Here is a 27,929-nt window from a genome sequence, read left to right on the forward strand (position 1 = left end):
TTTACCATCAGCAACATTAAAGTAAAGCTTGAACATTAATAAATCCACAATGTTCTGTGGTTATAAGTCAAAAAGCCCGTTATGCATGATGAGTTGTTTTTTAGACTTTGAGTGTATTTTAACACAAGTCCTCGTGAATTCTAGTAAAAGTAAAATTAGGAATGCAGTATACTGCAACTCTAGAGCTGGAAAGTGAATAAAAAAAACATTTTGAATCAAAATCCTAGCCTAATAATGCTCAGTTAAAAGTCACTTTTAATTTTTTATCTGATTAAAGTTAAACTAGAGAACGGTCATTGAGGTGCCTGCGCAGCAAAATGTGACCTTTGTTTGCAAATCCAGACGTAGGAAACGCAAGAAAAGCTTTTCCACTGACCTTAGTGTGCAGCGTAGCATGTTTCAGCTTAGTGCGTCTCAGAGCTTGGAGCCAATCCATTTAATTCCTTATAAGTGACTCTCAACTTAATTTATTGCTTTTCTCCATCACAGAAGTACACACCTTAAATATTTTTACTTTATATCTGAGAGATACAGGTGGCGTCATAATGTTGTCTACCTTTCTAGGCAGCATTTACCACATTTATTATTATTTATTATATTATTTATTTAAGTGTGAAAGGTTGTCTCTCTCTCTCTCTCTCTGTTAGCTCTGAGATAGACGGGTGACCTGACCAGGTTGTACCCCACCTCTCGCCTGATGATAGCTGGAATAGGCTCCTGGCTACAGGATGTTGTTAGTTTGGGGCCTTTGGGTCCTATGGGTTGAGGGGCGAGGCCTCTGTGGATCATCCCACAGATACTTGATCAATTTGGGATCTAGTGAATTTGGAGGCCAGGTCAACACCTTGTGCTGTTTTTTTTTTTAGTTGTTCCTAAAGCGTTTTTGTGTGTGTGCCTGTGTCAGGCTGCATCCTGCTGGGGATGGGGAAGGAGTGTCATTGCTATGGGGTGGGGGTGGCCTGGTCTGGTCTAGGTGGGTGCTACATGTCTAAGTATTGACCACATGAATGCCAGGTCCAAACGTTTCCCAGCAGAACATTGCACTGTTCACTTCTCCAGTCAGTGGTCATAATGTTGTGGCTGATTGGTGTACTTATCTACTCTGTCTCTTATTTCCTCTTTTCACAAATTTACAAAGTAACATCCACACCAATGAATGGCAGGTCCAAAAACTTTCCCAGCAGAACGCTGAATTGTCACAAGATGGTCGATGTTATTTACTTCTCCTGTCAGTGGTTTTAATGTTGTGGTTGATCGGTGTATATTCTTTACACTACTGCCAGCATCGCTTGAGGATAAGTTTGGTTTGCCAAGGCAGACTCACATTAAACAATCATGACAACGCACATGACAACAAAACTGACCAGATGTCATGCTGTGTGATCTGCAACATAACGCGTGCAGCATTAAAGCTTCAAAGCACAAAGCAAAGCTCTCAGGATTATTGTTGCTGTTGTTGTTGTGGTCCCGTTTTCTCAAGACGTTCCCTGTTAACGCAAAGAAGGACACTGTTAATGCATTTATGGCCGCTGACCAGTTAAGTGGGGCCACTTTAGTAAACGACAAAGCAAATCTGTGGATTTTCTCACTCTCCCTTTTCCTCCATCACTTTAGCTGTCATCACTCCGTTACCGTGGCGATGAGGCCGGGATAACAATCGCACATGCTCCCATTTATCTGATGCTGAAGGGAAAGTAATTTGGGAATACGTGAAGCGTGTGTGTGTGAGAGAGAGAGAGTGAGAAGTGGGTGGTAATATTACAGATGTGAGTAGATTGATCCCCCCCCACCCCACCCCACCTATGTGAGAACCAGAGGGGTTCATATCACAATCATCTACTGTATCAGATCATACGTGTGAGCTAGTTTTTGTGTGCTTTTCTGTGAGTTCACACCACGCGCACACACAAAAGAACGAGAGACTAATGGTCTCAGTTAAACTGATAATGGAAATTGCATTTATTTCATTCACTCCGTCTCCCCCCAAACTCATCTCTCTCTTCCAGTCCGTTGCTACTCCATCTTTCTGATCACACTCCTTTTTTTTTTCTTCTCCACACCACCCATTTGCTGTTTCTTTCCCCCCTCTCCTCCTCCATCTCTATTTAATACACTCTCTCCCACTCTCTCTTTTCCTTCTTGTACTCTTGAGCTAGTTAAATTTAGCTTTTTGCTGGCGTGATCCTAATTAGGCGCCGTTTTTCTAAATCGTCCTTTGAGTCGAGCAAATCACAGGACATTTTTTTTTTTTACCATAAACACAACAGCTTGACAACACTCGTGAGACACATTTCGCAAACAAATGGGGGCCCGTAAATGAAAAGAATTTGAAAAGTCTGAATGTAGTTTTAAGAACAAGTGGTGAAAGAAGTGTTTCCTTTGTTTTCCCCCGCAGCAGGGATCTGTGGTCTGCTTCTCTTTGCCTGCATTTTCCCAACACTGTCCTTCCTCTTCCTCCCTTCTCCTCACTCGGTGTCTTTTACGTCTCAGCTTTCCATCCTCCTGTCCCACCTCACTTGCTCCCCTTCTCATCGGCTTCGCCTTCACCCTCGGTATCACCCCGTCTCCTTTTGGCTCCACGCGCCCTCCCTCCATCCCTCCCTCCTTACGGTGGATTAGGGCGGCTTACAGCCTAGTCGATGCTAATCAGGTTTATCCAGACAGAGGGCGATCATTGGGCTATCAGTAATTACACACGCTGATATTAGCCTCCTCAGATACGTGGCCTGGCACATTTTCAATCCACATCATCTCTTTGGATCAAACATATGGTTGTATCTCAACGGGTGTGACGACACGGCGGCTTAACGTGGACGTTTCTGGGCCTTTGTTTTGCAACACAAAGATCCATCTGTCGTGAAAACAAACAACACGCGATTAATTCGGGCAAAGGCCTCTGAGTATGAGCAAACCAATTGTCGCAAATGTGATTAGAGAAACTGTAATTTTTCTAATGCTGCGCAATTTAAGATTTGAGATAAGAAACAACTGATTTATTGCGTGTATGTGACAATTTGCATGGCTAGGATTTCCAGCCAAGATAATATTTGAAGCAAATGTTTGGCATTGGGAGAAATGGGCTTATTTGCTTTCTGGGAATGAGTTGAGTGAGAAGATCGATACTAGTCTCATGTGTATATGTTGAATATGAAGCTACAGCCAGCAGCCAGTTACAGCAGCATAGCGCAAAGACTGGACACAGCCTGGCAGGCTGAAAGATAAGAAACACCACCTCGCAGCACCTTGGAAGCACAAACGTATTCTCATCTGCTAAAGTTTGCACGAGGGTCTCCGTTGCCCGTCTCTGCACTGTTTTCCTACGAACACTAACATCTCATAAAGTGCTGCCTCTGGCCAAGAAATGATCCGGGGCCCTTCTCTCTATTCAGCGAATGCACAATAACAAACAGAAAATTGAGATTTTAGACACTTAACCCACTAATCTGATTATTTCTTGTATTCCACTCGTATCAGATATCAGTGTGCATTCCACTGAATCATTTTGCAGTATATTATACACCGGCACAGTGGTGTGGTGGTTAGCAAGAAGGTTCTAGGTTCGAAGCATAGACTGTATATAAATATGGACGACGTGTCGCCACTTCCTGGCATTGCCCAAACTGATGCTGTTTTCCCGGGGATACGGTCAGCGCCATCTTGCAACTTTGAAGCCAGAGTCTGAGCAGTACGGTCCGAGAGTGGAGCCACGCGGAGCAGCGATATCGATGACAAGACCTGGCCACTAACATGGAGGGGGTGGAGCTTATGACCTATATTGCAGCCAGCCACCAGGGGGAGCTCTACTTGCTTTGGCTTTACTGTTATACTGTCTATGGTTTGAATCCATCCGCCGACTGGGACCTTTCTGTGTGGAGTCTGTTTGTTCTCCCTGTGTCTGCGTGGGCTCTCTCCGGGTACTCCAGCTTCCTCCCACCATCCAAAGACATGCTGGTTAGGTTCATTGGTCTGTAGGTGTGAGTGTGAATGGTTGTCTGTCTCTCTGTGTTAGCCCTGCGATAGATTGGCGACATGTCCGGGGTGCACCTCGCCTCTCGCCCAATGACACCTGGGATAGGCTCCAGCCCCCCCTGCGACCCCCAGAAAATTAATGAATGAATAATGAACAAGCATTTTTTTTTTTGTACCAAGTGTAAAAACAGACAGAGCTACAGTAGCAGTTGTATTAATGTAACTCTCTGCCGGAAAAGAAATAAGCATATTTTTCTAAAAGTCAGGAAAGTGATATGAAGTGCACATCACTGTACTCTATCAAAAGTGAATGATATCAAAGTGAATCTATTTATTTTTTTATTTTTTGATCTAGCTCTTATTCCAATGCGTCCAATGGGTCATAATTGATATGTGAAACACCACAAGTGAACCATGGATGGACACTTAACGACCACACAGAGTGGGTTAAATAATAAATAAATAAATAAATATATTAAAAAAAAACAGCGCATTGGCTGCAATAAAGGAGAGGAAAGACAAATGGACAGCACAGATATCAGGTTTATAATGTCCAGTCAGCAGGCACAGAAGAGTGTTGGATTGCAACGGGGGAATAAATAAATAAATAAATAAATAAAAGGTTATGCTGAGCTTTTAGTCCATCACCAGAAGAAGAAATGGTGAGGTATTCTTTGAGTTGAAATGTGTGTGTCCAATGTGTGTGTGTGTGTTTCCCTGTCGGCCTCACCGACAGGCAAAGACGAACATGCGGACTGTACGTGTCTGCCTGGGGGTGTGAAAGATTGGTCCATTTGTAGGTGATTGAGTTAGGACGTGAGTGTGTATTTGTATGTGTGTGCGTCAGAGAAAGGAGAGAGAGGAGAAAGGGGAAGGTGAAAGAGAACGAGAGAGAGAGAGAGAGGAATCTTTTTCATTACGTAATCTAATCTAAGTGGCTATTTTTCTTGTATAAAACCTCTGTTGCCCTCAGCGAGACCGCTGTCCTCATCTGTCTAAAAGCACCCCGTGACTCACGCTGTGGGTCTGCGCACACACACACACACACCGACACACACACACACGCGCCACGTTACAGTGAGTCAGCCCAGATCTGTTGTAGACGCTCACCTCGTCGATGAATAATGTAACAGGGAAAGGCGTATAAACTGCTCAAATGACATGTGAACTCGGTGGACAGTGGACATATGGATGATTGTGAAGGATCCACGCAGCAACACACACACACAGAACAACATCGAGCATATGTGCAGCTGGAGCAGGTGGACAGGTGGATTGTACTTTGACACCTAGAGGCGTGGGGTTTCCTTTGTCTGACTGGAAATGATTCAACAGAAGGTCTCCAACTCCGGCTCGACGGTGAAGAGTCATTAAAGTCATTAAAGCAGAAATCTGACTTTATTTCCTGGTTGAAATAGGCTTATTCAGTTTCTGGTGGCGGGTTAGATTTGAAAATAGAAACTTCTGTGTGGGTTTAATAAATTCAAAGCTACAGCCAGCAGCTGGTTAGCTTAGTTTAGCACAAAGACTGGAATTAGGAAACAGCTTGCCCAGTATTTTCAGTCATTGTTGGTGCGCTTCCCTCCGGGGCTCTTGGAGTCGAAATCCTCCTGTCAAGAGAACTGGATGTAGAGATTTCAAATGTGTGTGAAGACATTTGGGGTAATTAGAAAAAGACAGCAATCTGTAATTAAAGTAGGGCCCTAAAACTCTAAATGCTGCTCTTGCACCAACTGTCTCTACAAGTTTAGGCTTGTCTTCTCTTTGTATATGGCTCTGTTCTGGACCGACCTCAAAAAGACGCTGAAGCCACCTCAACTCTACTCGGAGCTCTCTCCTGATGTCCAAGCTTGTCTTCCCCAATCACTAAGGCCGAGCCCTGCCACCCTACGTCAAGAACCCATTTCATCTGCTTGTATCCTCAATGCCTTACTTTCTGTCACTACCCAAAGTCCACGACCGTAGGTTCGCAGGTACAGGCAGGAACGTAGATCAACTGGTAAACTGAAAGCCTTGACTACTACCCAGGTTCACCAGGACGGTGCTATACAGCGACTGCAATACCTGTTCGTCTCTTGCTCCGTTACTACCTTGCTCTAGGTCGTGCTCTGATGATGCAGACAGGACCACATCATCTGCAAAACAACTAAAGAAGTACTGTAACCCTTAGGTTCCCATAACACCCTGGGACTCCAGAACATGTTTGTGTTTTAACTGGAACTGGATCCAGTTCGTTTTTGCTCCTTGGCGTCCCTGCCATGCTCAGTATTACAGAAAAACATGTGTGGTTTAGTACTGGATAATAAAGCGGCGTATTCCATTGGACTTCCTGCCTTGTCTAACAAACTCCGACACTGATTGCTGGAATAAAACGTGGAAATCTGCCGTTCTAACCAGAGCTTTTGAGTACTTGAGACGCAAAATCCCCCCGTGATGGTGGCTGCTGTCATACTGTCAACTGATTCCAGATGACTTGCCCATATTTTCCCCTCTATTTTCCGTTGTTATAAGCTGAATTTTCAATAAACACATTCTGGGAAACCGTCCTTCTACCATCTACACCCCTCAAAGGGTGCATGTGCCTGATTTATCATAGCAGCATTAATCAATGATTGTCTCTGTTCCATTTACAGAGCAGTCAGTTGGGCATCTTTGCATAGACATCAGGAAGAAAGTTATAAAACAAGCTCCAGCATTAGTCGGGCTTTCCCTGGAGTAACATTTCCGCCACCACGATATTTCACTGAAACCGCTGTCACCAGACACAAGTTTCCAGACAATACCGCAAACAAATGAAAACGTCTGTGAGAGTGATGTTCGGCTCCTGCTCCTGTTTGTTTAGCCTCTTTCCGCCATCATGTGCTGAGAAAGGCATGAACGGCTGTAGGGTAACGTTAGTGACGTTAGAGATCAATCGTGTGTAAGGGGGGGAAAAAATAGAAACACAACGTCCCATTGTCCTGCCATGAATTTCCCTGGAGCAACAGGAAACACACACACATAAACCAACAAACACGCATGAAACTAAAACATAACCACACACACACACACACTTTAACATGCAGAGCCAACCCAAGGCATAAAGCAAATTAAGCAGCTACTAATGTTCTCCCAGCCACCAGGAGACCCCAAAAATCAATCTGAAGGGCAAATTGTTTTTAGGATTCACTGCTGAATGTTTTTTTGTTATAAATGATTTAATCAAATCCAACACAGTAGCCTCGCCTCGCCTCTGAGGATGCTTTCTGGGATCACGAGATGTTGAAACACTGCACATTATTGATCATTATTTGCATCCGTCCTGGTCGACCTGCTCAAGAGGTTCTCACAGCTGAAGTGTAGTCTATCGACCAGATATGAAAACACAAGTGAGCAATGATTCTGTTCACAAAGCTTTTGGGTTCACTGTCACTGAGATTCCCAGCGTGTAAAACAAAGACAATCTAAATTTTAAGATTTCATGGCTATCTCTGTGGGTAAATTAAGGCGTTGCAGCAAACAGCGCAAAATACAAAAAAGAATAGAATAGAATAAGGTAAGACAAGAGAAACTATATAACACTAAATATGTTAAGGTACAAAAGGTTTAAAGTGGTGAAGTGGTGTTAATTGAAGGCTAAGGGCTAAGGAGGTTGAATATACATAATGTCATTCATGAATATCAGGAATGAAAACAAACTTCAGTAGGAGTATTTCACCAAAATGACATGAGGTAATGACGTGAAGTAATACAGGGATGAGCTGGTATAGACAGATGTGTTATGTCCTATTATGTGTCCAAGAAAAGAAGCTCAGCAGCAGCACTACGAAATGCTGATGTTGAATACATTTATAGAGAAATATTAAGTTGTTGGGCTTCAAAGAAAAAACATATCAGGTGGAAAACTTGGCGGAAAGTTGGAAATATTCACTTTTTGTTAGAATTAGATGAAAATTTTGTTGTATAAAACTGAATGAGTGAAGATTGGCATGTTAATGGGGAATTACCGTTTTTTACAACCTCGTTTACTCACCCATATAACTTTGGTGTCGTTTGGACAATAATTAGATCTGCGTATATCCATATAGTGGGAGTGAATGGGGCACCGAAACGCAGCCTCTAAATAATGCATTATCTGCCACGAAACTCGTTAATTTCACCAATAGTGCTATTCCCCGTTGAGTCCAGAGTTACCTGTTATCCATTTGCAGATGTGCAGCGGTTTGTTGTTCTTTGGTTGGTCAGCTGTTCCTCTCTCTGCCTCCACATCCTCCTTTCAACAAGCTCCTCATCCGTATACTCTGGCTCAAAGCGGTAAGGACGTCCATCATAAACAAAGTCATCGTCCACAACCTCAGAATCAGAAAAATATTCAGCCATGTTGCAAAAAACTAGCAGTAGCAAATTACAGGTAAACAAGCCGACCGTCGCAGGGTGCGCACTGAGCTCAGAGATGACATCATCCAGGTCAGAAGTTAGTAGGTCAATCTACAGACCCCGGATGATGATAACAGGTAACTCTGGACTCAACAGGGAATAGCACTAGTGTATCATAACAAAATATTGGTGAAATGAATGAATTTCGCGGCAGATAATGCGTTATTTAGAGGCTACGTTTCGGTGCCCCAGTCACTCCTATTATATGGATGTACGCAGATCTAAATATTGTCTGAACGACTCCAAAGTTATATGGGTGAGTAAACAATCGTATTTTATGCCAGAAATAAGGTCCAGGTTGTAAAAAACGGTAGTTCCCCTTTAAGGATTGGTGCCAACGGTAAACTATGAGTATTGCAGCAGTTTATTTCCCTCTGGAAGTAGGGCTTCTGTTTATTGTTAAAATTAAAGATAATTTCTGGACATGGTTGAGGTGTAAACGATGAGGCCAAATGAAATCCACAGTAAAGCTATTTTCCAAAGACCTTTTAGCATGAAATTATGTTTCCTCAGACACCCCTTCCAGTTGAAATTGAGAGATGAAAGCAGTAGATGACAACAAGTCACACACAAAAAAAAAAAATACGTGTGAATTTTGCATTAAAGACTCCAACAAATCCATACCGTCTGGCGTTTTAAGACCGATTCCGAACCCGTCAACCGGATCAGATTCTCCCCAGCACAGAATTCACTGACACTTACTGAAATACAAAGCTGATTAAATGTGGGGAAAGTGAAACCACAGCAGTGTTGATTAGAGCTGGGAAACTTGTGAAGTGCATCGCAAACTGAATGAGCTTCTGCAGTGAAACTCCTGCCAAGTGAGAGCTGTCATCATCATCATCATCATCACAACAACACTGGCTCAGTCCAAGAAGTGCGAAGAGAGGCTGCTGCCATGATGACACTTCAGTACAATGTTTGTGATAAACATTTACAGTCATTCTACTTAATGGACATTTTTTTATTCTCTGGCAATGGCTGTGCAAGAAACAGCTTGGAAAGTATCTTTTATTCCAGTAACAACAGACTCATCACCTTGGCCAGTCTCCAGCCAATGCGGGACAGAAAGGAGTGGCAGGGATCCAGAGCAGGGGTGGGGTGGGGAAGGGGAGAGAGAGAGAAAGAGTAAGAGAGAGAGAGAGAGAGCTGCGCTGTGTCTTTAAGCTCCAGTGAAATCCATCGGGCTGGTGGTGGTGCTGCTGCTGTTGCTGGTGGTGGTGGAGGGGGGGGCGAGTAGTCGCGCAGCCTCCAGGATCATTGTGTTTGTGCGCTCATTGCATCGGACGGACGTGATATCACGGCGGACTGGGTTGTGTGTGAGCTGTTTTCCCGGCGCAGGATGGTTCTTCTTTCTGCACTGGAGGCGAATGGATTAGAGTAAAATGCTTGAAACCAGCCTGACAATGAGGAGCCTGTGGCTGCTTTTTGCCTCATATTTTGTTCTGCTGCCACTGACAGGTGAGACACTGTTTAAATGACAACTTGTGCGCCTCAATTTGCGACTCAATTGTGAGCTTTCTCCTTAATGCTCTCATCATCATTTGGCTACTCTGCTTCTGATTCTTTATTTCTGTGATTTTCTGTCTCCTTATATATGATTTGGTTTCAGTTCCTTTCGCTTTTGTTGGAGCAAACATCCAAGAACAAGAAAAAAGAAAGAGAAAACCGCACATATCATTCATTGCGCATGTTTAGCGCAGCTCCCGGTGCTTGTTTCGTCCGCAGACTGTCTGTCCCCTACCTACATTGTTTTCTGGAAACGTGGTTTACTCAAAGAGTTGTTTAACGGTTCATCCCTGTCAGCTCCTCAACATCCACACACAGATCGTATCCGGCCTCATTTGCATAACCTCTGCTTGCTGGTGCGCAGCGTGGCCTCTCCCAGCAGCAGGCAACAGGTGTGTGTGTGTCGGTGTGTGTGTGTGTGTGTGTGTGATTGTGTGTGTGATCAATTATTTATTCCACCAAAATTCAGAGGGATTAGGTTATGCGTGTTACCAGGCAAGGAAAAAAAAAAAGAGGATGCACACATTTTTTAAAACCCAAATGCGCCCTGACATCTAGCTGCTCCCCATGCTGCCATGAAAGCTTTGTGTTTAGTCACACAACAGCCTCGGGGTTAGTTTGAAATCTTCTGCTTGTTCAAATAACCCTCGGTAGCATCAAGAGCCAAACTTCCCTCGGAAGGCTTTGAATCAGGCTCCTACTGCCTGCAAACAAAACAAAAAATAAGAAAAGAAAAACAAGCAGATATCGATATTTTTTAAAGAAAAAAAGGGGGTCATCGTCAAGATGCATCCCCTCCTTGCCTTCTGAGCTGCGCTTGAGCCCGAAGGCACAACAGTCACATGAAAATCCTGTTCTTGAAGAGGCGCCCATCATGTGGAGCGAATGCAAAAATAGAAAACCCGGAGAGGGGGCTGGCCGGTGGGGGCTGAGATGAAACTCTCAAATGTTTTAGTTTACTCATCTTAAGGGAATGGATCTAGGATCTAGGGCCCTTAATGCATGATTACTCAGCGGCTGGACAGCTCATAATTATTGATCGTTCGATTGAGCCCTGGTGGTTAGATAGTCCTCTCTCTTTAGGGGCCCTGTGCCAATCATGACATCCTATTTAACTATCATAAAGAAGAAAAAACTTGATCTTTAGTTGCAAATATACACCAATTAGGCATAACATTATGACCACCTTCCTAATATTGTGCAGGTCTCCCTTGTGCCTCCAAAACAGTTGTGACTCATCAGAGAATGGATCAGTTCTGAGGGTGTCCTGTGGTGTCTGGTAACAGAATGTTGTTAGTGGGGGGGGGCTTTGGGTCCTATGGGTTGAGGGGAGGGGCCTGTGTCAGGCTGCATCCTGCTGGGGATGGCTGCTGCCATCAAGGAGTGTCATTGCTATGGGGTGGGGGTGTCTGGTCTGGTCTAGGTGGGTGCTACATGTCTAAGTAGCATCCACATGAATGAATGCCAGGTCCGAAAGTTTTCCTGCAGAACATTGCATTGTTCACTTCTCCTGTCAGTGCTCATAATGTTGTGGCTGATTAGCGTACTTCTCTACTCTGTCTCTTTTTTCCTCTTTTCACAAATTTTTATCTATCCACACTAGTAGCAGAAGAGTTTGCCTCCCAGGCCTGGATGTTTACCCAGACCAAACATCCATATCTACCATACGTCAACCGTAATGTGTCTCCTCTGTTCCAGCGTGGTGCGAGCCAGTCATCTCCCCGAGCGGGCCTCACGTAGTAGTTCCCAAGAGGGGCAAGCTGGAGCTGCGTTGCTATGACAATTCCACGACGTCTGGCACCCCGTCTAGGTTGAGGTGGCAGAAGGAGAAGGCTCGCCGTCTCGAGGGAGAGGTAGAGGAGGGCGGAGTGGCTTATGTCAAGGTGCCGGCGGTGCAGGCCTACCACATGGGTCGTTACGTGTGCGTCAACAACAGCACGCTGGAACACAGCTCCATATATGTTTACGTGAAAGGTGGGTTGGTGAAGCCTTGCAACTCCACTGTGTAAATTTGTTCATCTAAATCTGTTTTTGCAAATGTTCTCTCCTCAGACCCCCATAACGTTTTCCAGCCAACCATGGTGAACGTCATCCTGGTGCGAGCTGGCGAGAACTGCATCATTCCCTGTCTTGTGACAGACCCCGAGGTCACCCGCCTTGCTTTGGAGACCTGTGACGGGAGACCTCTGCCCTCCGGTATGAGCTATCACAGCAACCTCCAGCGAGGCGTCATCATCAACAGCACCAGGAAGGAATACGAGGGCTGTTACATATGCGTGGGGCAGCTCGGTGGAGCCAAAGTGACGTCGAGCCAGTACACTGTGGACGTTCGGCTCGGTAAGGAGGAGCGTTCCACGTGTCGCTGCTTTGCTTGATTTGTCTTGCGGGTGTTAATGATGCTTAAGGTGGAGGGAGAGAAGGGGAGCGCTGCAGTATGTGCAGCTCTTAACATCACTAGGTTTAAGAAAAGGGCAGATTTTGCAGGTATTTGAGCAGATAAGAAGCTTAGGATCACCATCACTATAGGGCAGGGGGTGCATAAAGCCTAACAGTATAATAACCTATAAACAAGCTATAAACCTACCCATTGCTGTCTCCTTTTTAGTTCTGGGTGTTGTGTTCTTACTAAAACAGTGGACAAATTTCAGTCTTCTATGTCATTTTCACACTTTGCAAATTCACGCTGCGGGCCAGATCAGACTATCTGGCGGGCTGTTTGGACGTGCACGACAATCCACAAATGCCAACATTTTGGTGCCACAGTGCAGAAATGTTTGAGGCTGGACCAAGGTGGTGGGCCAACATTAAAGTCTGTGGTGCCTTAAACTCCACATAACAGTCCCCTGTTAGGTATGCACTGGCCAAAAAGCGGTAAACTATAGCATTCAGTGCTCGTCAGTGCTCGTGTCCTTTGTATCGCATCTGCAATTTCAGTTCGGTCTGCAGTGTTAATTCTAGACAAGCCGAGGGGAGGGACGGCTTGGTGTCCTTTTGACTGATGAAGACAGGGAGAGAGTGAGAGAGAAAGAGAGAGAGAGAAAATAGATGTGAGGGAAGGAGGGAGGGAGGAGCCAAGGGATTTGTGTCTCATACCCGACAAAGCTTTTCTTTCCAACGGAGCATGAAAGCCTGTGTTTGGGTTAAATAGAATTACTGCATCACAACACGCAGTGACGTCGCCGCGCGTCCAATGCTGGAAATTAATCTTCCAGTCGTCGCGGGGACAAGTGGCAGCATGTGCAACGTAGCATGCTTGTGCTCACATCCATGTGAGAGTATCGGTACATTAGTGGGTTTTGTGGTGTAATGCATCCCTCACTGTTGAACAAACCATAGACGCACACCCATGAGGGTCTTTGGACATACACTGCAACGGTGATTACAGCACAACAATATCAATGCACACTCATAAACAACATGCAGTGAGAAGAGTCTGTGTCTCGTTTTAATCAAATCTGTGAGAGTGTTCTGCTTGAGATAGCCCCATCAGATATACCCGTTGCGCTAACGTCGCTTTTGCGTCTCTTGATTCAGTGCCAGAGTTGACCCCAGTGATCACACTGTCCCAAAAGGACACCGTCATCCTGAGGAAAGGAGAGAAGTTTGAGCTCACCTGCACCTCCTCCAACGTCAACCCGGACTTCGGTCTTAAGTGGGAGTACCCTTCAACGGTGGTGAGATTGATTTAGGGATTAATTTGAAATTCTTTAAGCCGAGGATATGGGTGGTGGCTGCCTGGATGTCAAACATACTGCAATGCCTTTATTGTAAAAACAAACCAAAACAATTTGCTCCTGCCAAGTCAGCATACTGTTAATACTTACATTATTTTCACATAAACACCAAGAAATATTTGTAAGACTTTAAGGTAATACAAGGTGTTTTATGCTAGAAAGGGAGTTTACCTTCTGTAATTTATTGGGTAAGGATACCTTTTTAGGCCTATTGACATAACACTTCTGCCACCATTCCTTTTCAGCGTCCCGTTGAAACCAAGACCTCGCACATCCTGTCCGCTTCCCGCGGCTACCAACGGGCCAGATCGCTCTTGATCGCAGCTGTCAACCAGTCAGACTCGGGCATGTACCGCTGCTACGGCCGCAACGAAAGAGGCAGCAGCCATGCGGAGGTGCAGCTGAACGTTTACGGTAAGGGTTGAAGCCGGCTTGCTGGTTTCCTTGTTTGTGTGTGTACAGACAATACAGACACGAACAAAGCCAACCACCAACACCACCACTGCGGTTAGAGGAATGTTCACTGTCGGTGAGGATTAAAAAAACAAAGACTAGAGTGAAGCAAAGCTTAACCACTGATGCCAGTATTTGAGGAGTCAACATATCTAATTTGCATAATATGCAAATGAGCAAGTCAGAGCATCAGAAAACTGTTATGACTATCAAAACCACTGAGGAAATCTGCTCCAGGCATGAATTAGGCAATACTCACTATCATGTCCACACAACCAATAAACCTCCATATTTCTCTTCTTCAGATAAGGGCTTCATTGCCATTTTAGGAAGTCCAGGTCCAATCCAGGCAGATGTGAAAGAGGGCGAGAGCCTGAGCCTCAAAGTAGAATTCAGTGCCTACCCTGCACCGATCATGTCATGGTCCTACAACGGCAAGCGTCTCCTCAACACCACAGAGCATGTTATCACCGTCCACCGCCACAAATACAGGTACAGGCAAGTTCACTTTATTATGTCACTTGTGTTTGTGTGTCACAGACTTTTAAATGATTTAATTTAAACGATTGTTTTACCAGGTACAACAGTGAGCTGAGACTGGTGAGGGTTCTCGGCTCCGAGGGCGGGATCTATAAGTTCACCGCCAGTCACGAAGATGAATCGGTTGATGTTTCCTTTCACGTGTACGTCAACAGTAAGTACAGCGGCTCTCACCTTTGGTACTTTGCGTTACAATAACTGTCCTCACCTGACATTCAGCTTTGCTGAGACCTTATTCAGGATCCAGCTCATTGGGGTCTCAGCTCAAAAAGGTATATGCTAAACCGGTGGTTCCCAAACTTTTCGCAGCCAGTACCCCTTCAGACATTTGACTTCCAGCCATGTACCCCTACTCTCACGCACTTCAGACTCCTCAACGCTGTCCGTGGCTCTGCTAGCAGCTTCGCTAGCCACGTCTGCACTGCTTCTAGCATCCCGGTCAAAGTTAGATATAGAAGTTGAGGAATAGCCTGGGTTGTTGTCGCTGGTGTGTGCATCTTCGCCTGTGGACTGACTGGTGGTAGCAGTTGAGGTCTCTCTGGAAGGGCAATCCATCCGTTTTAGCCAGAATTCAGAATCAACTCTTTCGCGTACCCCCTACGTCACTTTGTACCGAAGATTGGGAATCACTGTGCTAAACAAATACACAAACAAATACGCATGATCATATATCTGCACACAGGCACAAATGCCACTTACCTATTGCACCTTCTCCATTCCTTCGTCTCATCTGCAATTAGCTTCTTGATTTTTGTAATCTTTGACGTCCTTATGAGGTAGCTGGATTCTTGTTAGATCTGTGAGATCGCAGAATCCATCTTGCCACGCCTCACGATATTGGCTTTCGGTTGACCCACAGAGGTGCTTAAAGGCTTTCAGAGCTCCTCAGACAGTGGATTGCTGCAGTTCGGGTTGGCACTTTCTTATTGTGTTATGTGGTTTGTGGTTAAACACTCTAAGAAAATGTCCGTAGCTAGCTAAAAATATTAGATTTCACAATGTCGAGTTATTATCTGAGTGCTTACCAGCTACTATTAGCTAAGTGTTATCAAGCTAATATACTTAGCTTGAGAACACAAGTCATTTACTGTCTAAAAGCTTTAGCCTAACTTACCCAAAACCCTCCATGAAGCCACCCAGAGGTTTTTGTTGTGGAGAAGTTTTGAAGCTCTGTGTAGTAGCTCTGCCTGCTGCCATCTTGGCAGTGACTGGCTCCGCCTAATCTGCCTAGCAACCTGTGGCCACACCCACCTGTCACTTAAAGGAGCCACGCGCTAAATCATGCTCACTTTAAGCCTTGATATAAGTTAAATGGGTGAGTTAAATAAAAATTCAATGATTTTTATGAATAGGGAAATCAGCCAGTGACACTGTAAACATGTTTATCAAGTTGTTCTTGTGGGATCTTGCTGCAAAAGGAACTTTTGTCTTTAAATTCCTGGCAGAGTTTTTCCAGTGTCTTGGATTTTAGCTCTGAGCTCTTTGCCCTACTCATAATGCATCCCAACACACAGCAGTTTTTCAGTTTTTTGTAAACACAAGCAACAAGTAGTAAGTCACTGGATAATGTTATCCCTTCTGGAGTCCATCCAAACTGAGAATTGTATTTCAAAAGTTGCTGTGTTTTTACAGTATCCAAGTACTACTGCACAGATGGTTCAGTCAGAGTAGAAGGCCACTGGTTTGTCTGGTCTACAATATATATATGAATGTATACGTGTTTCTCTCTTTTCTCTGCAAGGTAAACCCATTATCATTGCCCAGGAAGGACCTGTTGATGGACAGGTACGGTGCATCGCTGCAGGTTACCCAGTCCCTAAAATCAGCTGGTACTTCTGCGAGCTGCCCCACACGAGGTTTGTGAAAACGTCATTGCAGTGCCTTCATCAGAACAGAATACAACTTTGTTTTCTTTAATCAGATTTAACTTACATGGGAAACAGGTGGCACAGATGGCAAAGCACCGCAGGAGCTGCAATGTTAATCGTCCTCAACATTTTTTCTTTGTTGTTCCACAATCAACAGTCATTGTTCGTTGTTTTGTTATGTGGAATCATGACATGTTTAGATTAGTGGTAGCAAACCCTAGAGATAAGCTGTAAAGCAATAGCTGTCCTTAATGGATCAGAAAGCGCTTAAAGAAGTCATTGTAAAAACAATGACAGCATTGTTTAATTAATCATCGCGTTACTGACGTATACCTGGAATGATCACTGCAATGGTGCAGGGCAGGAGGTGCAATAAGCTGGAGGGACGAAGAGGATCTGAGTGTACTGTAGGGTCTGTGTAAGTTATCCAGACAGATATGATGGAGCTTGGTGGTGAAGAGACTGCGGGATTTTATAGGAAGCCAGTGGAGCTGCTGAAGAGCTGCGGTGATGTGGTCTGTGGAGGGAGTTCGGGTGATGACCAAGCTGCAGCATTTTGGACCAGTTGAAGTTCATGAAGCCATTTGGAGGGTAGAACAGAATTAAAGTAAACGATGTGTCACGTGACGAGGGCGTGATGGGTGAAGTCATAAAGTGACTAATTTCATAGTGTTTCATCTGGAAGTTACTCTGAGAACAGGAGACACTCAGGGGATGTGAGCAAAGTCACGGCCTCATTAGCATGCAGACTGCTAGCTCGGATTATTTATTCATTAAATTTGATTTGATTTATTGGCAGCATTAAGTAATTAGCACAGACGAATGAATCACAAGCACATATAATCATTTGCTCTGGAATCATTCTGTTGTGATAATTATCTTATGTCCTGTTACAGCTGGTTATTTCCTCTCTGACATTTTTGTTGCTTCAAGAAAACAACTGTGAAATATATGATACTATCTAAGATACACGATCAGGCATAACATTATGACCACCTTCCTAATATTGTGCAGGTCTACAAAACAGTTGTGCCTCATCAGAGAATGGACATGGGCCTTCTGAGGGTGTCCTGTGGTGTCCAGCAACTGAATGTTGTTATTGGGGGGCCTTTGGGTCCTATGGGTTGAGGGGAGGTGTCTCTGTGGATCATCCCACAGATTCTTGATCAGTTGGGGATCTAATGACTTTGGAGGCCATTGACTTGTAGAAATGAAAGGACAAGATTGTGGGGGAGAAGCTAAAAGACTGTTCCCTCTCGACAGGTGCTCACACCTGCCCAATGCCACCCAGTGGGAGACCCCGGAGGTCGCCATGCTGACAGAGTCCGCCTTTGGCAGGAGTGAGGTGGAGAGCCGGCTGAATGTCAGCAAAGAGCACGCTCACTACCACACCCTGGAGTGTGTGGCCTCCACGGAGGAGGAAGAGGCCTACACACTGTTCTCCATCAGCGGTAATACACAAACACACACACACACACATACTGTGTGGATTATACTCAGCCAACAGAAAGCTAATGCAGGACAGGCTTTAGTGTGGGCATGGATAGTGGTGGTGGTGGTGTTTATCTCATATACATCACCAGAAAGATATTAATACGCACAGAGACACACAAACTCATTGACCCTGTGTATACGGAGGCCAGGTGTGTCGTTACTGGGTGCAGATTGAATGAGATTAGTGTATGCTGACTATGCAGGCTGGGATTATATGACATAGACAAGCTAATCCTTGTCACACAAACAAACACCACTGCTGCAGCTGTCTGTCCGTCTTAATGATGGAGGGAGACGATGTGTAACCGCCAATAAAAACATATAGATACACCGTGTGATTTCTGATAGCGGGTTTGTTTGTGTGTGTGTGTGTGTATTCCCAGAACGCCTCGTCCCCCATAAACTCTTCACGCCTCTTCTAACCGGCATGGTGGCTACTGGCATCTTGCTCAGCCTCATTCTAGTGGTGCTGCTCTATAAGTACATGCAGGTAAGACAGAAAATAAACCAACACGGGCATATTGTACAGTATGGTCATAAATCATAAAACAGCCGTTTCTAACACGTAAATCAGTTTCGTCAGGTTCATCTAGAAGCACCGGTTCACGGTTTGACTCAAAGAAAAGTGATTAACTTCAGCAGCTTCTGGCAAAGTGCCTGTTCTCTTATTTACTAATGAGTCATGCCTCCATCCTCCATAGAAACATGTTAAAGTTAGAAGCATCTTTCTTTCTGCATTTGCTTTTCTGCAAATGAGAGTGAAATGATGCTCTTTTAATCAGCCTGAATGTGTCCTAATGGATTTGAACTGAATCAATCAAGCATTCAGGGTGCAGACATGCTGTAGCTAAAGGCTTTTTTGACTCTCCGATCACGCCTCGAGCCATTAATTTACCACCCCCCACACCCCATCCCTCTCAGCATGCCGCGCTTGTTGCACTCAGATGAGTCAGACTCCTTGAGAACTGGTTTATGCTTCTGCAGTGGGATCGTCTGGGAAACGTCTAGACACAGGCTGACAACTGAATTTACTCTTAAACATAATAGTGATACGTATGAGCTGTAAGTAGCTGATCCACTGATGCTTTCCTCTGAATGAACACTCTTCCTCTCTAAACTTCAACAGAAACCCAAGTTCCAAATCCAGTGGAAGGTGATCGAGAGCATCCATGGAAACAACTACATCTATATCGACCCCACGCAGCTGCCGTATGACTCCAAGTGGGAGTTTCCGAGGCAAAAGCTACGCTTCGGTATGACGGCACGCTTGCTTTTATCGCTACGTGTGCGTACAGCATTTATGAGCGTGCACGCGTGCAAGTAATTGTGCGGTGCTGATACTGTTTGTCTTCTCGTAGGTAAAACGCTGGGCTCCGGGGCCTTTGGAAAAGTAGTGAGGGCCACGGCGTACGGACTGTGCTCTGCAGATACCGTTACAACCGTCGCTGTAAAGATGTTAAAACGTAAGTCTGGCTTTGTCTTTTACTGTATCTGTGTGTTGTAAACACATTGAATATGTGACACTGTATACACTGGTGAAAGGTAACTAGATACTAGAGGATTAAACAACAACAAGCTGGAAATAAGAGTTTTGCTGACCTCTTTGGTTTAAAGTTTCATGTTCCTGCACGATTCCTCCTGTACATTATTGAAGCAGGGCGTGGTCATATATGTACAAGGTAAATGTCCCATCCAGACGGGGGTTCTGGAGTACACCTGTACATCACTGTAGCAAGAGTAGGCATTAAGTTACTCTTTAGGCTATTTCGACCTTAAAGGGGAATTACCGTTTTTTACATCCTGGACATTATTTCTGGCATAAAATACGATCGTTTACTCACCCATATAACTTTGGTGTCATTTGGAGTCGTTCGGAAGATATTTAGATCCAGCGGAGCACCACATATATCCATATAGTGGGAGTGACTGGGGCACCGAAACACAGCCTCTAAATAACGCATTATTATTAATTAGGTCAATCTACAGACCCCGGATGATGATAGCAGGTAACTCCGGACTCAACAGGGAATAGCACTAGCGCATCATAACAAAATATTGGTGAAATGAACCAGTTTTGCGGCAGAAAATGCGTTATTTAGAGGCTGCGTTTCGGTGCCCCAGTCACTCCCACTATATGGATATACGCAGATCTAAATATCTTCCGAACGACTCCAAATGACACCAAAGTTATATGGGTGAGTAAAAAAATCTTATTTTATGCCAGACATGATTGCCCTTGAAGATTAAACTGACTTTACCCTCAACTATGTTTAATTAATAATTGAAAAAAATCTATATCTCTCAGCTACACCCTGACCATAACTTTGGTCAATTTAGTTGCTTTTAAAAGTGCTTAATGAATAATACTGGCATTTACATTGAGTGATATAATTACTTGAAGAGGAAAATCATCCATTTGGGTGGGTACGCCGGAACCTGTGCAGCAAAAACTCATATAACTCAATATTAAAGTATCTGCAACTCACTCAAACTTTGGCGAGAAGCGTCACCATCAACAACCAGCCGATCGGTAAAGCTTTCGATGCCCTGGTTCATAATGACTAAAACAGGAGGTAAAGGAGCTTTTTTTTTTTACACTGTGATCGACCGTGCTATTGTCTTCTCAGACAACGCTCACTCCACGGAGAAGGAGGCGCTGATGTCGGAGCTGAAGGTTCTCAGTTACCTTGGAAACCACGTGAACATCGTGAACCTGCTGGGAGCGTGCACCATCGGGGGTGAGGGGAGCCGCCGAGAGCAAGCGCAGTTCACTCGGTTAAATCAGCTTGTGAGCTCCTGCATCTGAGCTCTAAATTATTTATTTACTGGAGTCTTGTCTAGAAAGCTCCGACACACGTATGTATGCTGTTGCATGTTTATTAAAAATCAAATACTGAGCAGTCAGTATCATCCAGCTCCCATATGAAGACGCTGTGCAGTTTTTTTGCTGCTCAGGCGGTCAATATTTTCCACCTGTCTAGACCCCAGTATTGATTGTAGTGCAGCATTTTGTTTGGATCTCACACAGGTGTGCGTGACTATGTCAGTAGAGGGGAAATACTGAACACTTGACGGTTGTTTTTGTGGCAGCCAATAATCAATAAATCAATTTTATGTTATCGAACGCTGATGCAAATTTGTTCAGAGAGTTTTAACACAGAAACGTTGCTCGGCCTTTAAGCACACATGTATTGATGAAACCTGACAGATTGTGTGCCTGTCAAACCTAACTGTTCTTGTTAAGTCGCAGCAGTGCCGACACAGAACCAAAATCTTTTGTTTCATTTTCATTGTTACAGGCTGTCACGGTTTAAAAGAAAAAAAACAAAACAGAGACTGAGGGTTTTTTTTTTTTTTTTTTTAATCTCTGCATCCTGCCAGGTCCAATTTTGGTGATCACCGAGTACTGTTGCTATGGCGACCTCCTCAACTTCCTTCGGAGAAAAAGAGAGTCCTTCCTAAACTCCCAGGTTGGGGATGGTTACTATCGCAACGTCTCGAACCAGACGGAGCCGACGAGGTGTGTACGTGTGCAAATTCCCAAATGAAAGTGGTTGAACTTCCTGTACTTATGTGTGTGGATATGTGTGTGTGTGTTGCAGAGAGGTGACTGGTACTGGATATATACCCATGCGTCCCTCTGAGAAAGAAAGGTCCTCCCAGTCAGGTATATAGTCTCTCACTCAACATTTCCTAACAGTTCACTGCATAACTACCCTTGTAATATTCACCAACGCCGTTCATCTCAAACTTCATCCAGACGACATACACGAGCTGTCCCTGGACGCCGAAGACCTCCTGAGCTTCTCCTACCAGGTGGCCAAAGGAATGGAGTACATCACCTCCAAGAACGTAAGGCTTTCACAGGCTGCGTTAATATTTATAGAGTGGATTTAAAAGTGCTGCTGCTAAGTTTATAAATCACATTATGGATTTGGGCCAACGTCCGTGCGGTCGCTGGAGTCAGCTGGAGGTGTTTTCCGTGCGCATTTTATTGCGTGCGAATGGAGCCTCGTGCTGTTAAAGCTCCTGTATTGAATGCTTCATATTAACAAAGGCAGAAGTGGCACTTGTAGCAACGGCTTAAAAGAGAGTTATCACGTTCATCGTTCCAACTCTGCAGGTCCACTCCTCTCAGTTGCATGGTTCAGTTCCCTGCAGCTTCACTGTTCTCTAGCTGCTATGCTGCTATTAGATAGTTAGCAACTATGTGGTGAACCGAGTGGAGCAGAGATGGTTGAGATCTAAAAAGAGCCGGTAGTGGCTGTTTGATTTACTGAGTGGTGGCTGTAAATGAATTAGAGTAAAGCCTGCTATCAATCAGAATGCCCAGTAGCCGCGATCAAAGTTCACATTTATTGCACATAGAATAATTGTTTGATGATCTTAAGCGTCGGCCCCCATATAGGTCACACTGGTCGCACTAGTTGCATCAAAAACAGCAACATATATTTAAAAGAAGTAAATAACATTGACCTTCTTGTGATAATTTAATGTTCTGCTGGGAAACTTTTATACCTGGCATTCATGTGGATGTTACTTAGACATGTAGCACCCACCTAGACCAGACCAGGCACCAGCACCCCATAGCAATGACACTCCTTGATGGCAGCAGCCATCCCCAGCAGGATGCAGCCGAACACAGACACACACAAAAACCATTTAGGAACAACTAAAAAAAAAACAACATGAAAAACAGGTGAAGGTGTTGAACTGGCCTCCAGATTAACTAGATCCCAAATTAATCAAGTATCTGTGGGATGATCCACAGAGGCCCCTCCCCTCAACCCATAGGACCCAAAGGCCCCACAATAACATCATCCTGTTACCAGACACCACAGGACACCCTCAGAAGGCCCATGTCCATTCTCTGATAAGTGTTTTGGAGGCACAAGGGAGACCTACACAATATTAGGAAGGTGGTCATAATGTTATGTCTGTTCGGTGTGTTCTTCAGGTGGCAGCATTAGGAATTATTAAAGTTGACTGTTACGCGATGAAAGAAGTCAACAGGACTATTCTCTGACGACTTGCTTTTCAACAATGACATCGATATTCTTGACCTGAATACATACGCTGTGAACAGACTAAAATACTGTGTCCCGCAGAAATGTATAGCCTGTATAAAACATGCAGCAACTCAGCACCATCAGTAGCATTTAGTAGCACTCCACAGCGTGTAGTACTGTATTTCTCTGAAGCCTTCTCCGTGTACTGCAGATAAAAGGTCTAATAACTCTGACAATTAAATTCACCAGTCTTTACAACCTAGTTAGCATATGTCAGTTTTGTGGTCACGTCTTGTTTTCCCTACCTTTGTCTGACCATAAAAACCGTTTATAGGTTTAAACAGGCTCCACCATACCTACCTAAAAATTCAATTTAAAACCTTCTAGTCTTCCCAAGGAACTGATTTCCTAGCTGCAAGTGTACGTTTATTCATTTAAGCTCAGTGTATCCGCTTGAGTGTAATTTCCCTCATTGCTAATTTGCTCTCTTCTTTGTAAACATGCCATTTGTGTGTGTGCGTATGTGTGCGTATGTGTGCGTATGTGTGCGTAAGCTCCGTAACAAGGTTTCGTGACCTTGCGTCGTTCGCATGGGCGTGCTCTGACTCAGCCATTCACTGCTGAAACCGGTTGCAGTGTCAATACTCATTTCCGTGTTTGTTTTTCCCTGTGCGTATTTGTGTGTGTGTGTGTGTGTGTGTGTGTGGGTGTGTGTGTGTGTGTGTGTGTGGGTGTGTGTGTGTGTGTGCGCAGTGTATCCACAGGGATCTTGCAGCCAGAAACATTCTGCTGACTCACGGCAGGGTGGCGAAGATCTGTGACTTCGGCTTGGCTCGGGACATCACCACTGACGCCAGCTATGTGCTCCGAGGAAACGTGAGTCTGTCTGTCTGTCTGTCAGTCTGTCTCCCTCCCTCCTGCTGCACCCCCCGTTGTCCTTCGATCCTTTTCTTTTTTCTTTTTTTTCAGTTTGCTCTCTTTCTGTTTCTGCAAACCAAGAAAAATAAAAATCTCTTGCATTCTTCTCTTTACTGTCCCTGCATTGTTCACCAAAACAATGCAGGCAGTTTTTAGACAAGAAGAATGTAGGGCTGCTTGTAGTAATCATTGTTTTCATGATGACTGCTCATTAATCATTTTGACTAGAAAATATCTGGTAGTAAGTTGAAAAATAAACGCCTATTGCAGTTTCTTAAAAGCAATGTGGATGTCATCTAGTTGTTTTTTTTGTCTTTCAAGCCAGGCAACAAGTTTACAATAATTTTAGATTTAAAAAAACTCTCTGAGATTCATTAACAAGTGTGTTCAGAAACGAGGTATTGTACGTTTTTATGAACAAGGACGACTGATCACGTCTCTTCCTCCCGCAGGCTCGTCTGCCGGTCAAGTGGATGTCCCCCGAGAGTATTTTCGACTGCGTCTACACCTTCGAGAGCGACGTGTGGTCCTACGGCATCCTGCTCTGGGAAATCTTCTCTCTGGGTAACATTTCCAGTCAGAGCTGCGCCGTTTGAATCTGTTTTTTGCAAATTTCCCGGGCTGCCGTTATCATCCATCTTCCGTGAGCTGACTGAGGCCTTATTAGATTTATTGATGCTCCCGAGTAGGCAACATCACTTATCAATGTCATGCACCCAGCAGCTTCGGGAAAACCTGCACCACTGTGTGAATGCATGTTTATTTTATGACGCGTCACACGTGATGCGCGCTGTGTTTTGCCGTTGCAGGAAACAGCCCGTACCCCGGCATGCAGGTAGGAGCTGCGTTTTACAGGATGATTCAGGAAGGCCACAGGATGAGCAGGCCTGAGTTTGCTCCCATTGAGATGTGAGTCTGATGGAGTCAGTGTTCTTTTAATACAATGTCCCACATCACATTGCTACATGTAGAAACTAATGCCAGCCCTGTCTCTGTAGGTATGACATGATGCTGTCCTGCTGGAGCCACGATCCTCTGAAAAGGCCATCCTTCAGAAAACTGGTGGAGAGGACTGAACTCCTACTGTCGGAAAATACCAAGAATGTAAGTAGAAAGGACAATATAATACATACAATATAACTTATATATATATTATACACAATATATTGTACACCAATCAGCCTCAACATTAAAACCACTGACAGGAGAAATAAATAACATTGACCATCTTGTGAAACTTTTGGACCTGGCATTCATTCATGTGGATGTTACTTAGACATGTACCACCCACCTAAACCAGACCAGGCACCCCCACCCCATAGTAATGACACTCCTTGACTCAACTCAACCCATAGGACCCAAAGCCCTCCCCTCCCACTATCAGAAGAAGGCCCATGTCCATTCTCTGACGAGGGAGCCCTACACAATTTATACTAGGCAGGTGGTCATAATGTTATGCCTGATCGGTGCATGATATGTATCATTTGTGAAAAATCTGTCAGACCTTCCCTAGAAGACACATCTGTCGTTCATCAGGTGTACCTGACGCTGAGCGACGCTCCGGGTCCCCCGGAGCAGCAGAGGGCGCCGTCCCGGAGGCTGAGCTCGGTCTGCAGCACAACCGCCCCCACCCAGCCTTTACTGCAGAGCGCCACTGAGGTCTTCCAGGACTACGTCTGACGCGCGTGCACACACACACACACACGCATAAAGACACTGCTGTGACACACGTACCACCATGCAAACCTCACCTCTAGCAACAGCACATCCGTTGAAACTGACACTCAGACCCCTGCCTTCTCGTAAAACACACACACACACACACACATATATAGATGCTGTACATATATCCAAGCCTGCACCGGGGCCCCCATCTACTCTTACCATTGGTGTATTGATCTCTGTGGTATGTGTGTTTCAGGTGCACGTCCATATAAAGCAGGCTAACTGGCCATTAGATACAGTATCACCCATCAGCCTTAGAGTAGATCTTAAGACGCTTTGGGGAACTACAAGTTCATGTACATACCTGACCAGGATTAAGACGTCTTTGTATCAGATATTTGTTCCCCCCCAGACTGTTTCTGAGGTTTTGGGAAAAACAAGTTTCTTGCCGAGAGTTAGATTAGAAGTTTGATACCATCCTCACGTCTGTGCGTAAAATATTGAGGTAAACAGATTAGTTTAGCTCGGCTTAGCTCAGCTTAGCTTAGCGTAGCTTAGCTAGCATAAAGACTGGGGAAACTGCACATTGCATCTTGTCTGGCTCTATACAGTGGCAACAAAATCATGATACCAGCATTTCTAAAAGAAAAAATCTTTGCTCATCAACATATTTTGTCAGATTATTTTTTTTTTTATCCATGCTATACCAAAAAAAAAAAAAAACATCAGGTTGTGTGTGGTAAAAATAACCCCTTTTGTTCATGCTAAATGCTAAGTGTTGCTAAAGGTCATTTCCTTGTTCAGTCAATAATAAATAACACAAGATTTCTATTTTACAATCTGCTGATGATAAGCTGCTGCACATGAGCCATGGCGCCCGCCTCAGACTTGGCATCATATCTTCTTCATCTACCTCTGCAAGAGCATTTCCCAAAACGTCAAATCTCAGTCGCGAGCACAGGATTTTAGCGTTCGGTGTTTGTCATTAAGCCCACCTTAAACCTTATCTTTTTAAACAGGCCTTGGCCCGACGTGGCATGAAAACAAGCAGTGATTCCTTGTGAAAAAAAAAAAAAAAAAGACAACATAAAAACAGAAGAAAGCCATAAAACTACACAAACACTGATTTCAGACCTGTGCAAGTTGTAGATTTGAATACTGTGACTTATATGAAACACTAGCTGGCGTATTGCTGTATGTACTTCGTGGATAATTTGTTAGCAGAGCCGCTGCGGCCGGAGTTTTAGGACTGATCGTGTGCTTTTTTTACTTTTCAGTTATGTCGAACATGTATGCAATGTAAATACAATAGAGATGTGCCTTTAGATTTCTTTCTTTTGTTGTTTTGTTTTTAAATACTGGATGCATTTTGTTTTGTTTTTGTTTGTGACAGTTATTGGTGCGCGAGCGTGGGCAGAAGAGATGCACCTCTGGTTTGAGGTTCTTGCAGTTTTGATACCGTTGGTTGACTTGTTATAAATAAAGAACGTACCTGTGATGGTAGAACCGACTGCAGAGCGCCCGTTTCCTTTTTAACTTCCCGTTTCTCCCCCACTACACACGCACACACACACTGATGCTGCTGCTTTGAGATGCAAGACAAATGTCCTACATGCTAACGTTTAGGACAGGGGCGTCAAACTCATTGTAGTTCGGGGGCCACATACAGCCCAGTTTGATCCCAAGTGGGCCGGACCGGTAAGTTAATAATAATAATAACCCATAAGTAACGACAACTCCAGATATTTTCCATTTGTTTTAGTGCAAAGAAGTAAATTAGGAGGATGTTTACATTTAATAAACTATCCTTAATTTTCTTTAAAAAATTGCAGTCTTCTATGTAATGTTCGCACACCGCAGACCAGATTAGACCCTCTGGTGGGCCCCCTTTGGCCCGCTGGCCGTAAGTTTGACACCTGCGGTTTAGGAGCTATGCTGATTATCGCGTCAGCTTAGCATGGTAGCATTCTTTTAAGTGGCACTAAAGACAAAAGTGGAAGGAAATGAAATGCTGCTGCAAAAGAGGACATGCAGAAGAAAGAGATATTACACACTTACATACACACTTGCAGCTAAAGCGGCAGTGTAAGTTATGGTATACAAAGTCGGCATTTCTGTTAAATCCCCGGAGTCGCTAGCCTGACGAGCCAGACCCACATTAAATGTAGGATCTGGGCACTCTCCATAGACAGGGCTCAACCGGAGGGGTGGGATAAAAAGGTTGTCTTTCAAACTCCCTCTCCACGCAATAGGACAGCGCTAGGGTTGCAAAATTCCGGGAATTTTCAAAGTTGGAAACTTTCCATGGGAATTAACGGGAATATATGGGAATTAACGGGAATTAACGGGAATAT

At 44.4% G+C, this 27,929-nt stretch overlaps 1 protein-coding gene across 1 annotated transcript; it reads left to right on the forward strand.

The window, feature by feature from the left end:
- Positions 1-5,893: 5,893 nt before the first annotated feature.
- Positions 5,894-27,075, forward strand: kitb (KIT proto-oncogene, receptor tyrosine kinase b; the record flags this gene model as incomplete). The annotated part of the gene is made up of 21 exons (XM_084572622.1): positions 5,894-5,942; positions 11,593-11,868; positions 11,947-12,231; positions 13,429-13,568; positions 13,874-14,042; positions 14,387-14,573; positions 14,660-14,775; positions 16,363-16,477; positions 17,753-17,940; positions 18,367-18,473; positions 19,110-19,236; positions 19,342-19,446; positions 20,611-20,721; positions 21,365-21,503; positions 21,586-21,650; positions 21,744-21,835; positions 23,746-23,868; positions 24,363-24,474; positions 24,720-24,819; positions 24,909-25,014; positions 25,447-27,075. 21 exons carry the CDS (start codon positions 5,894-5,896, stop codon positions 25,588-25,590), a joined length of 2,856 nt encoding a protein of 951 aa, XP_084428748.1. The 3' UTR covers positions 25,591-27,075.
- Between the last annotated feature and the right edge of the window lie 854 nt (positions 27,076-27,929).

The sequence above is a fragment of the Chelon labrosus genome (genome assembly GCF_963514085.1).
Source record: "Chelon labrosus genome assembly, chromosome: 2".
NCBI lineage: Eukaryota > Metazoa > Chordata > Actinopteri > Mugiliformes > Mugilidae > Chelon > Chelon labrosus.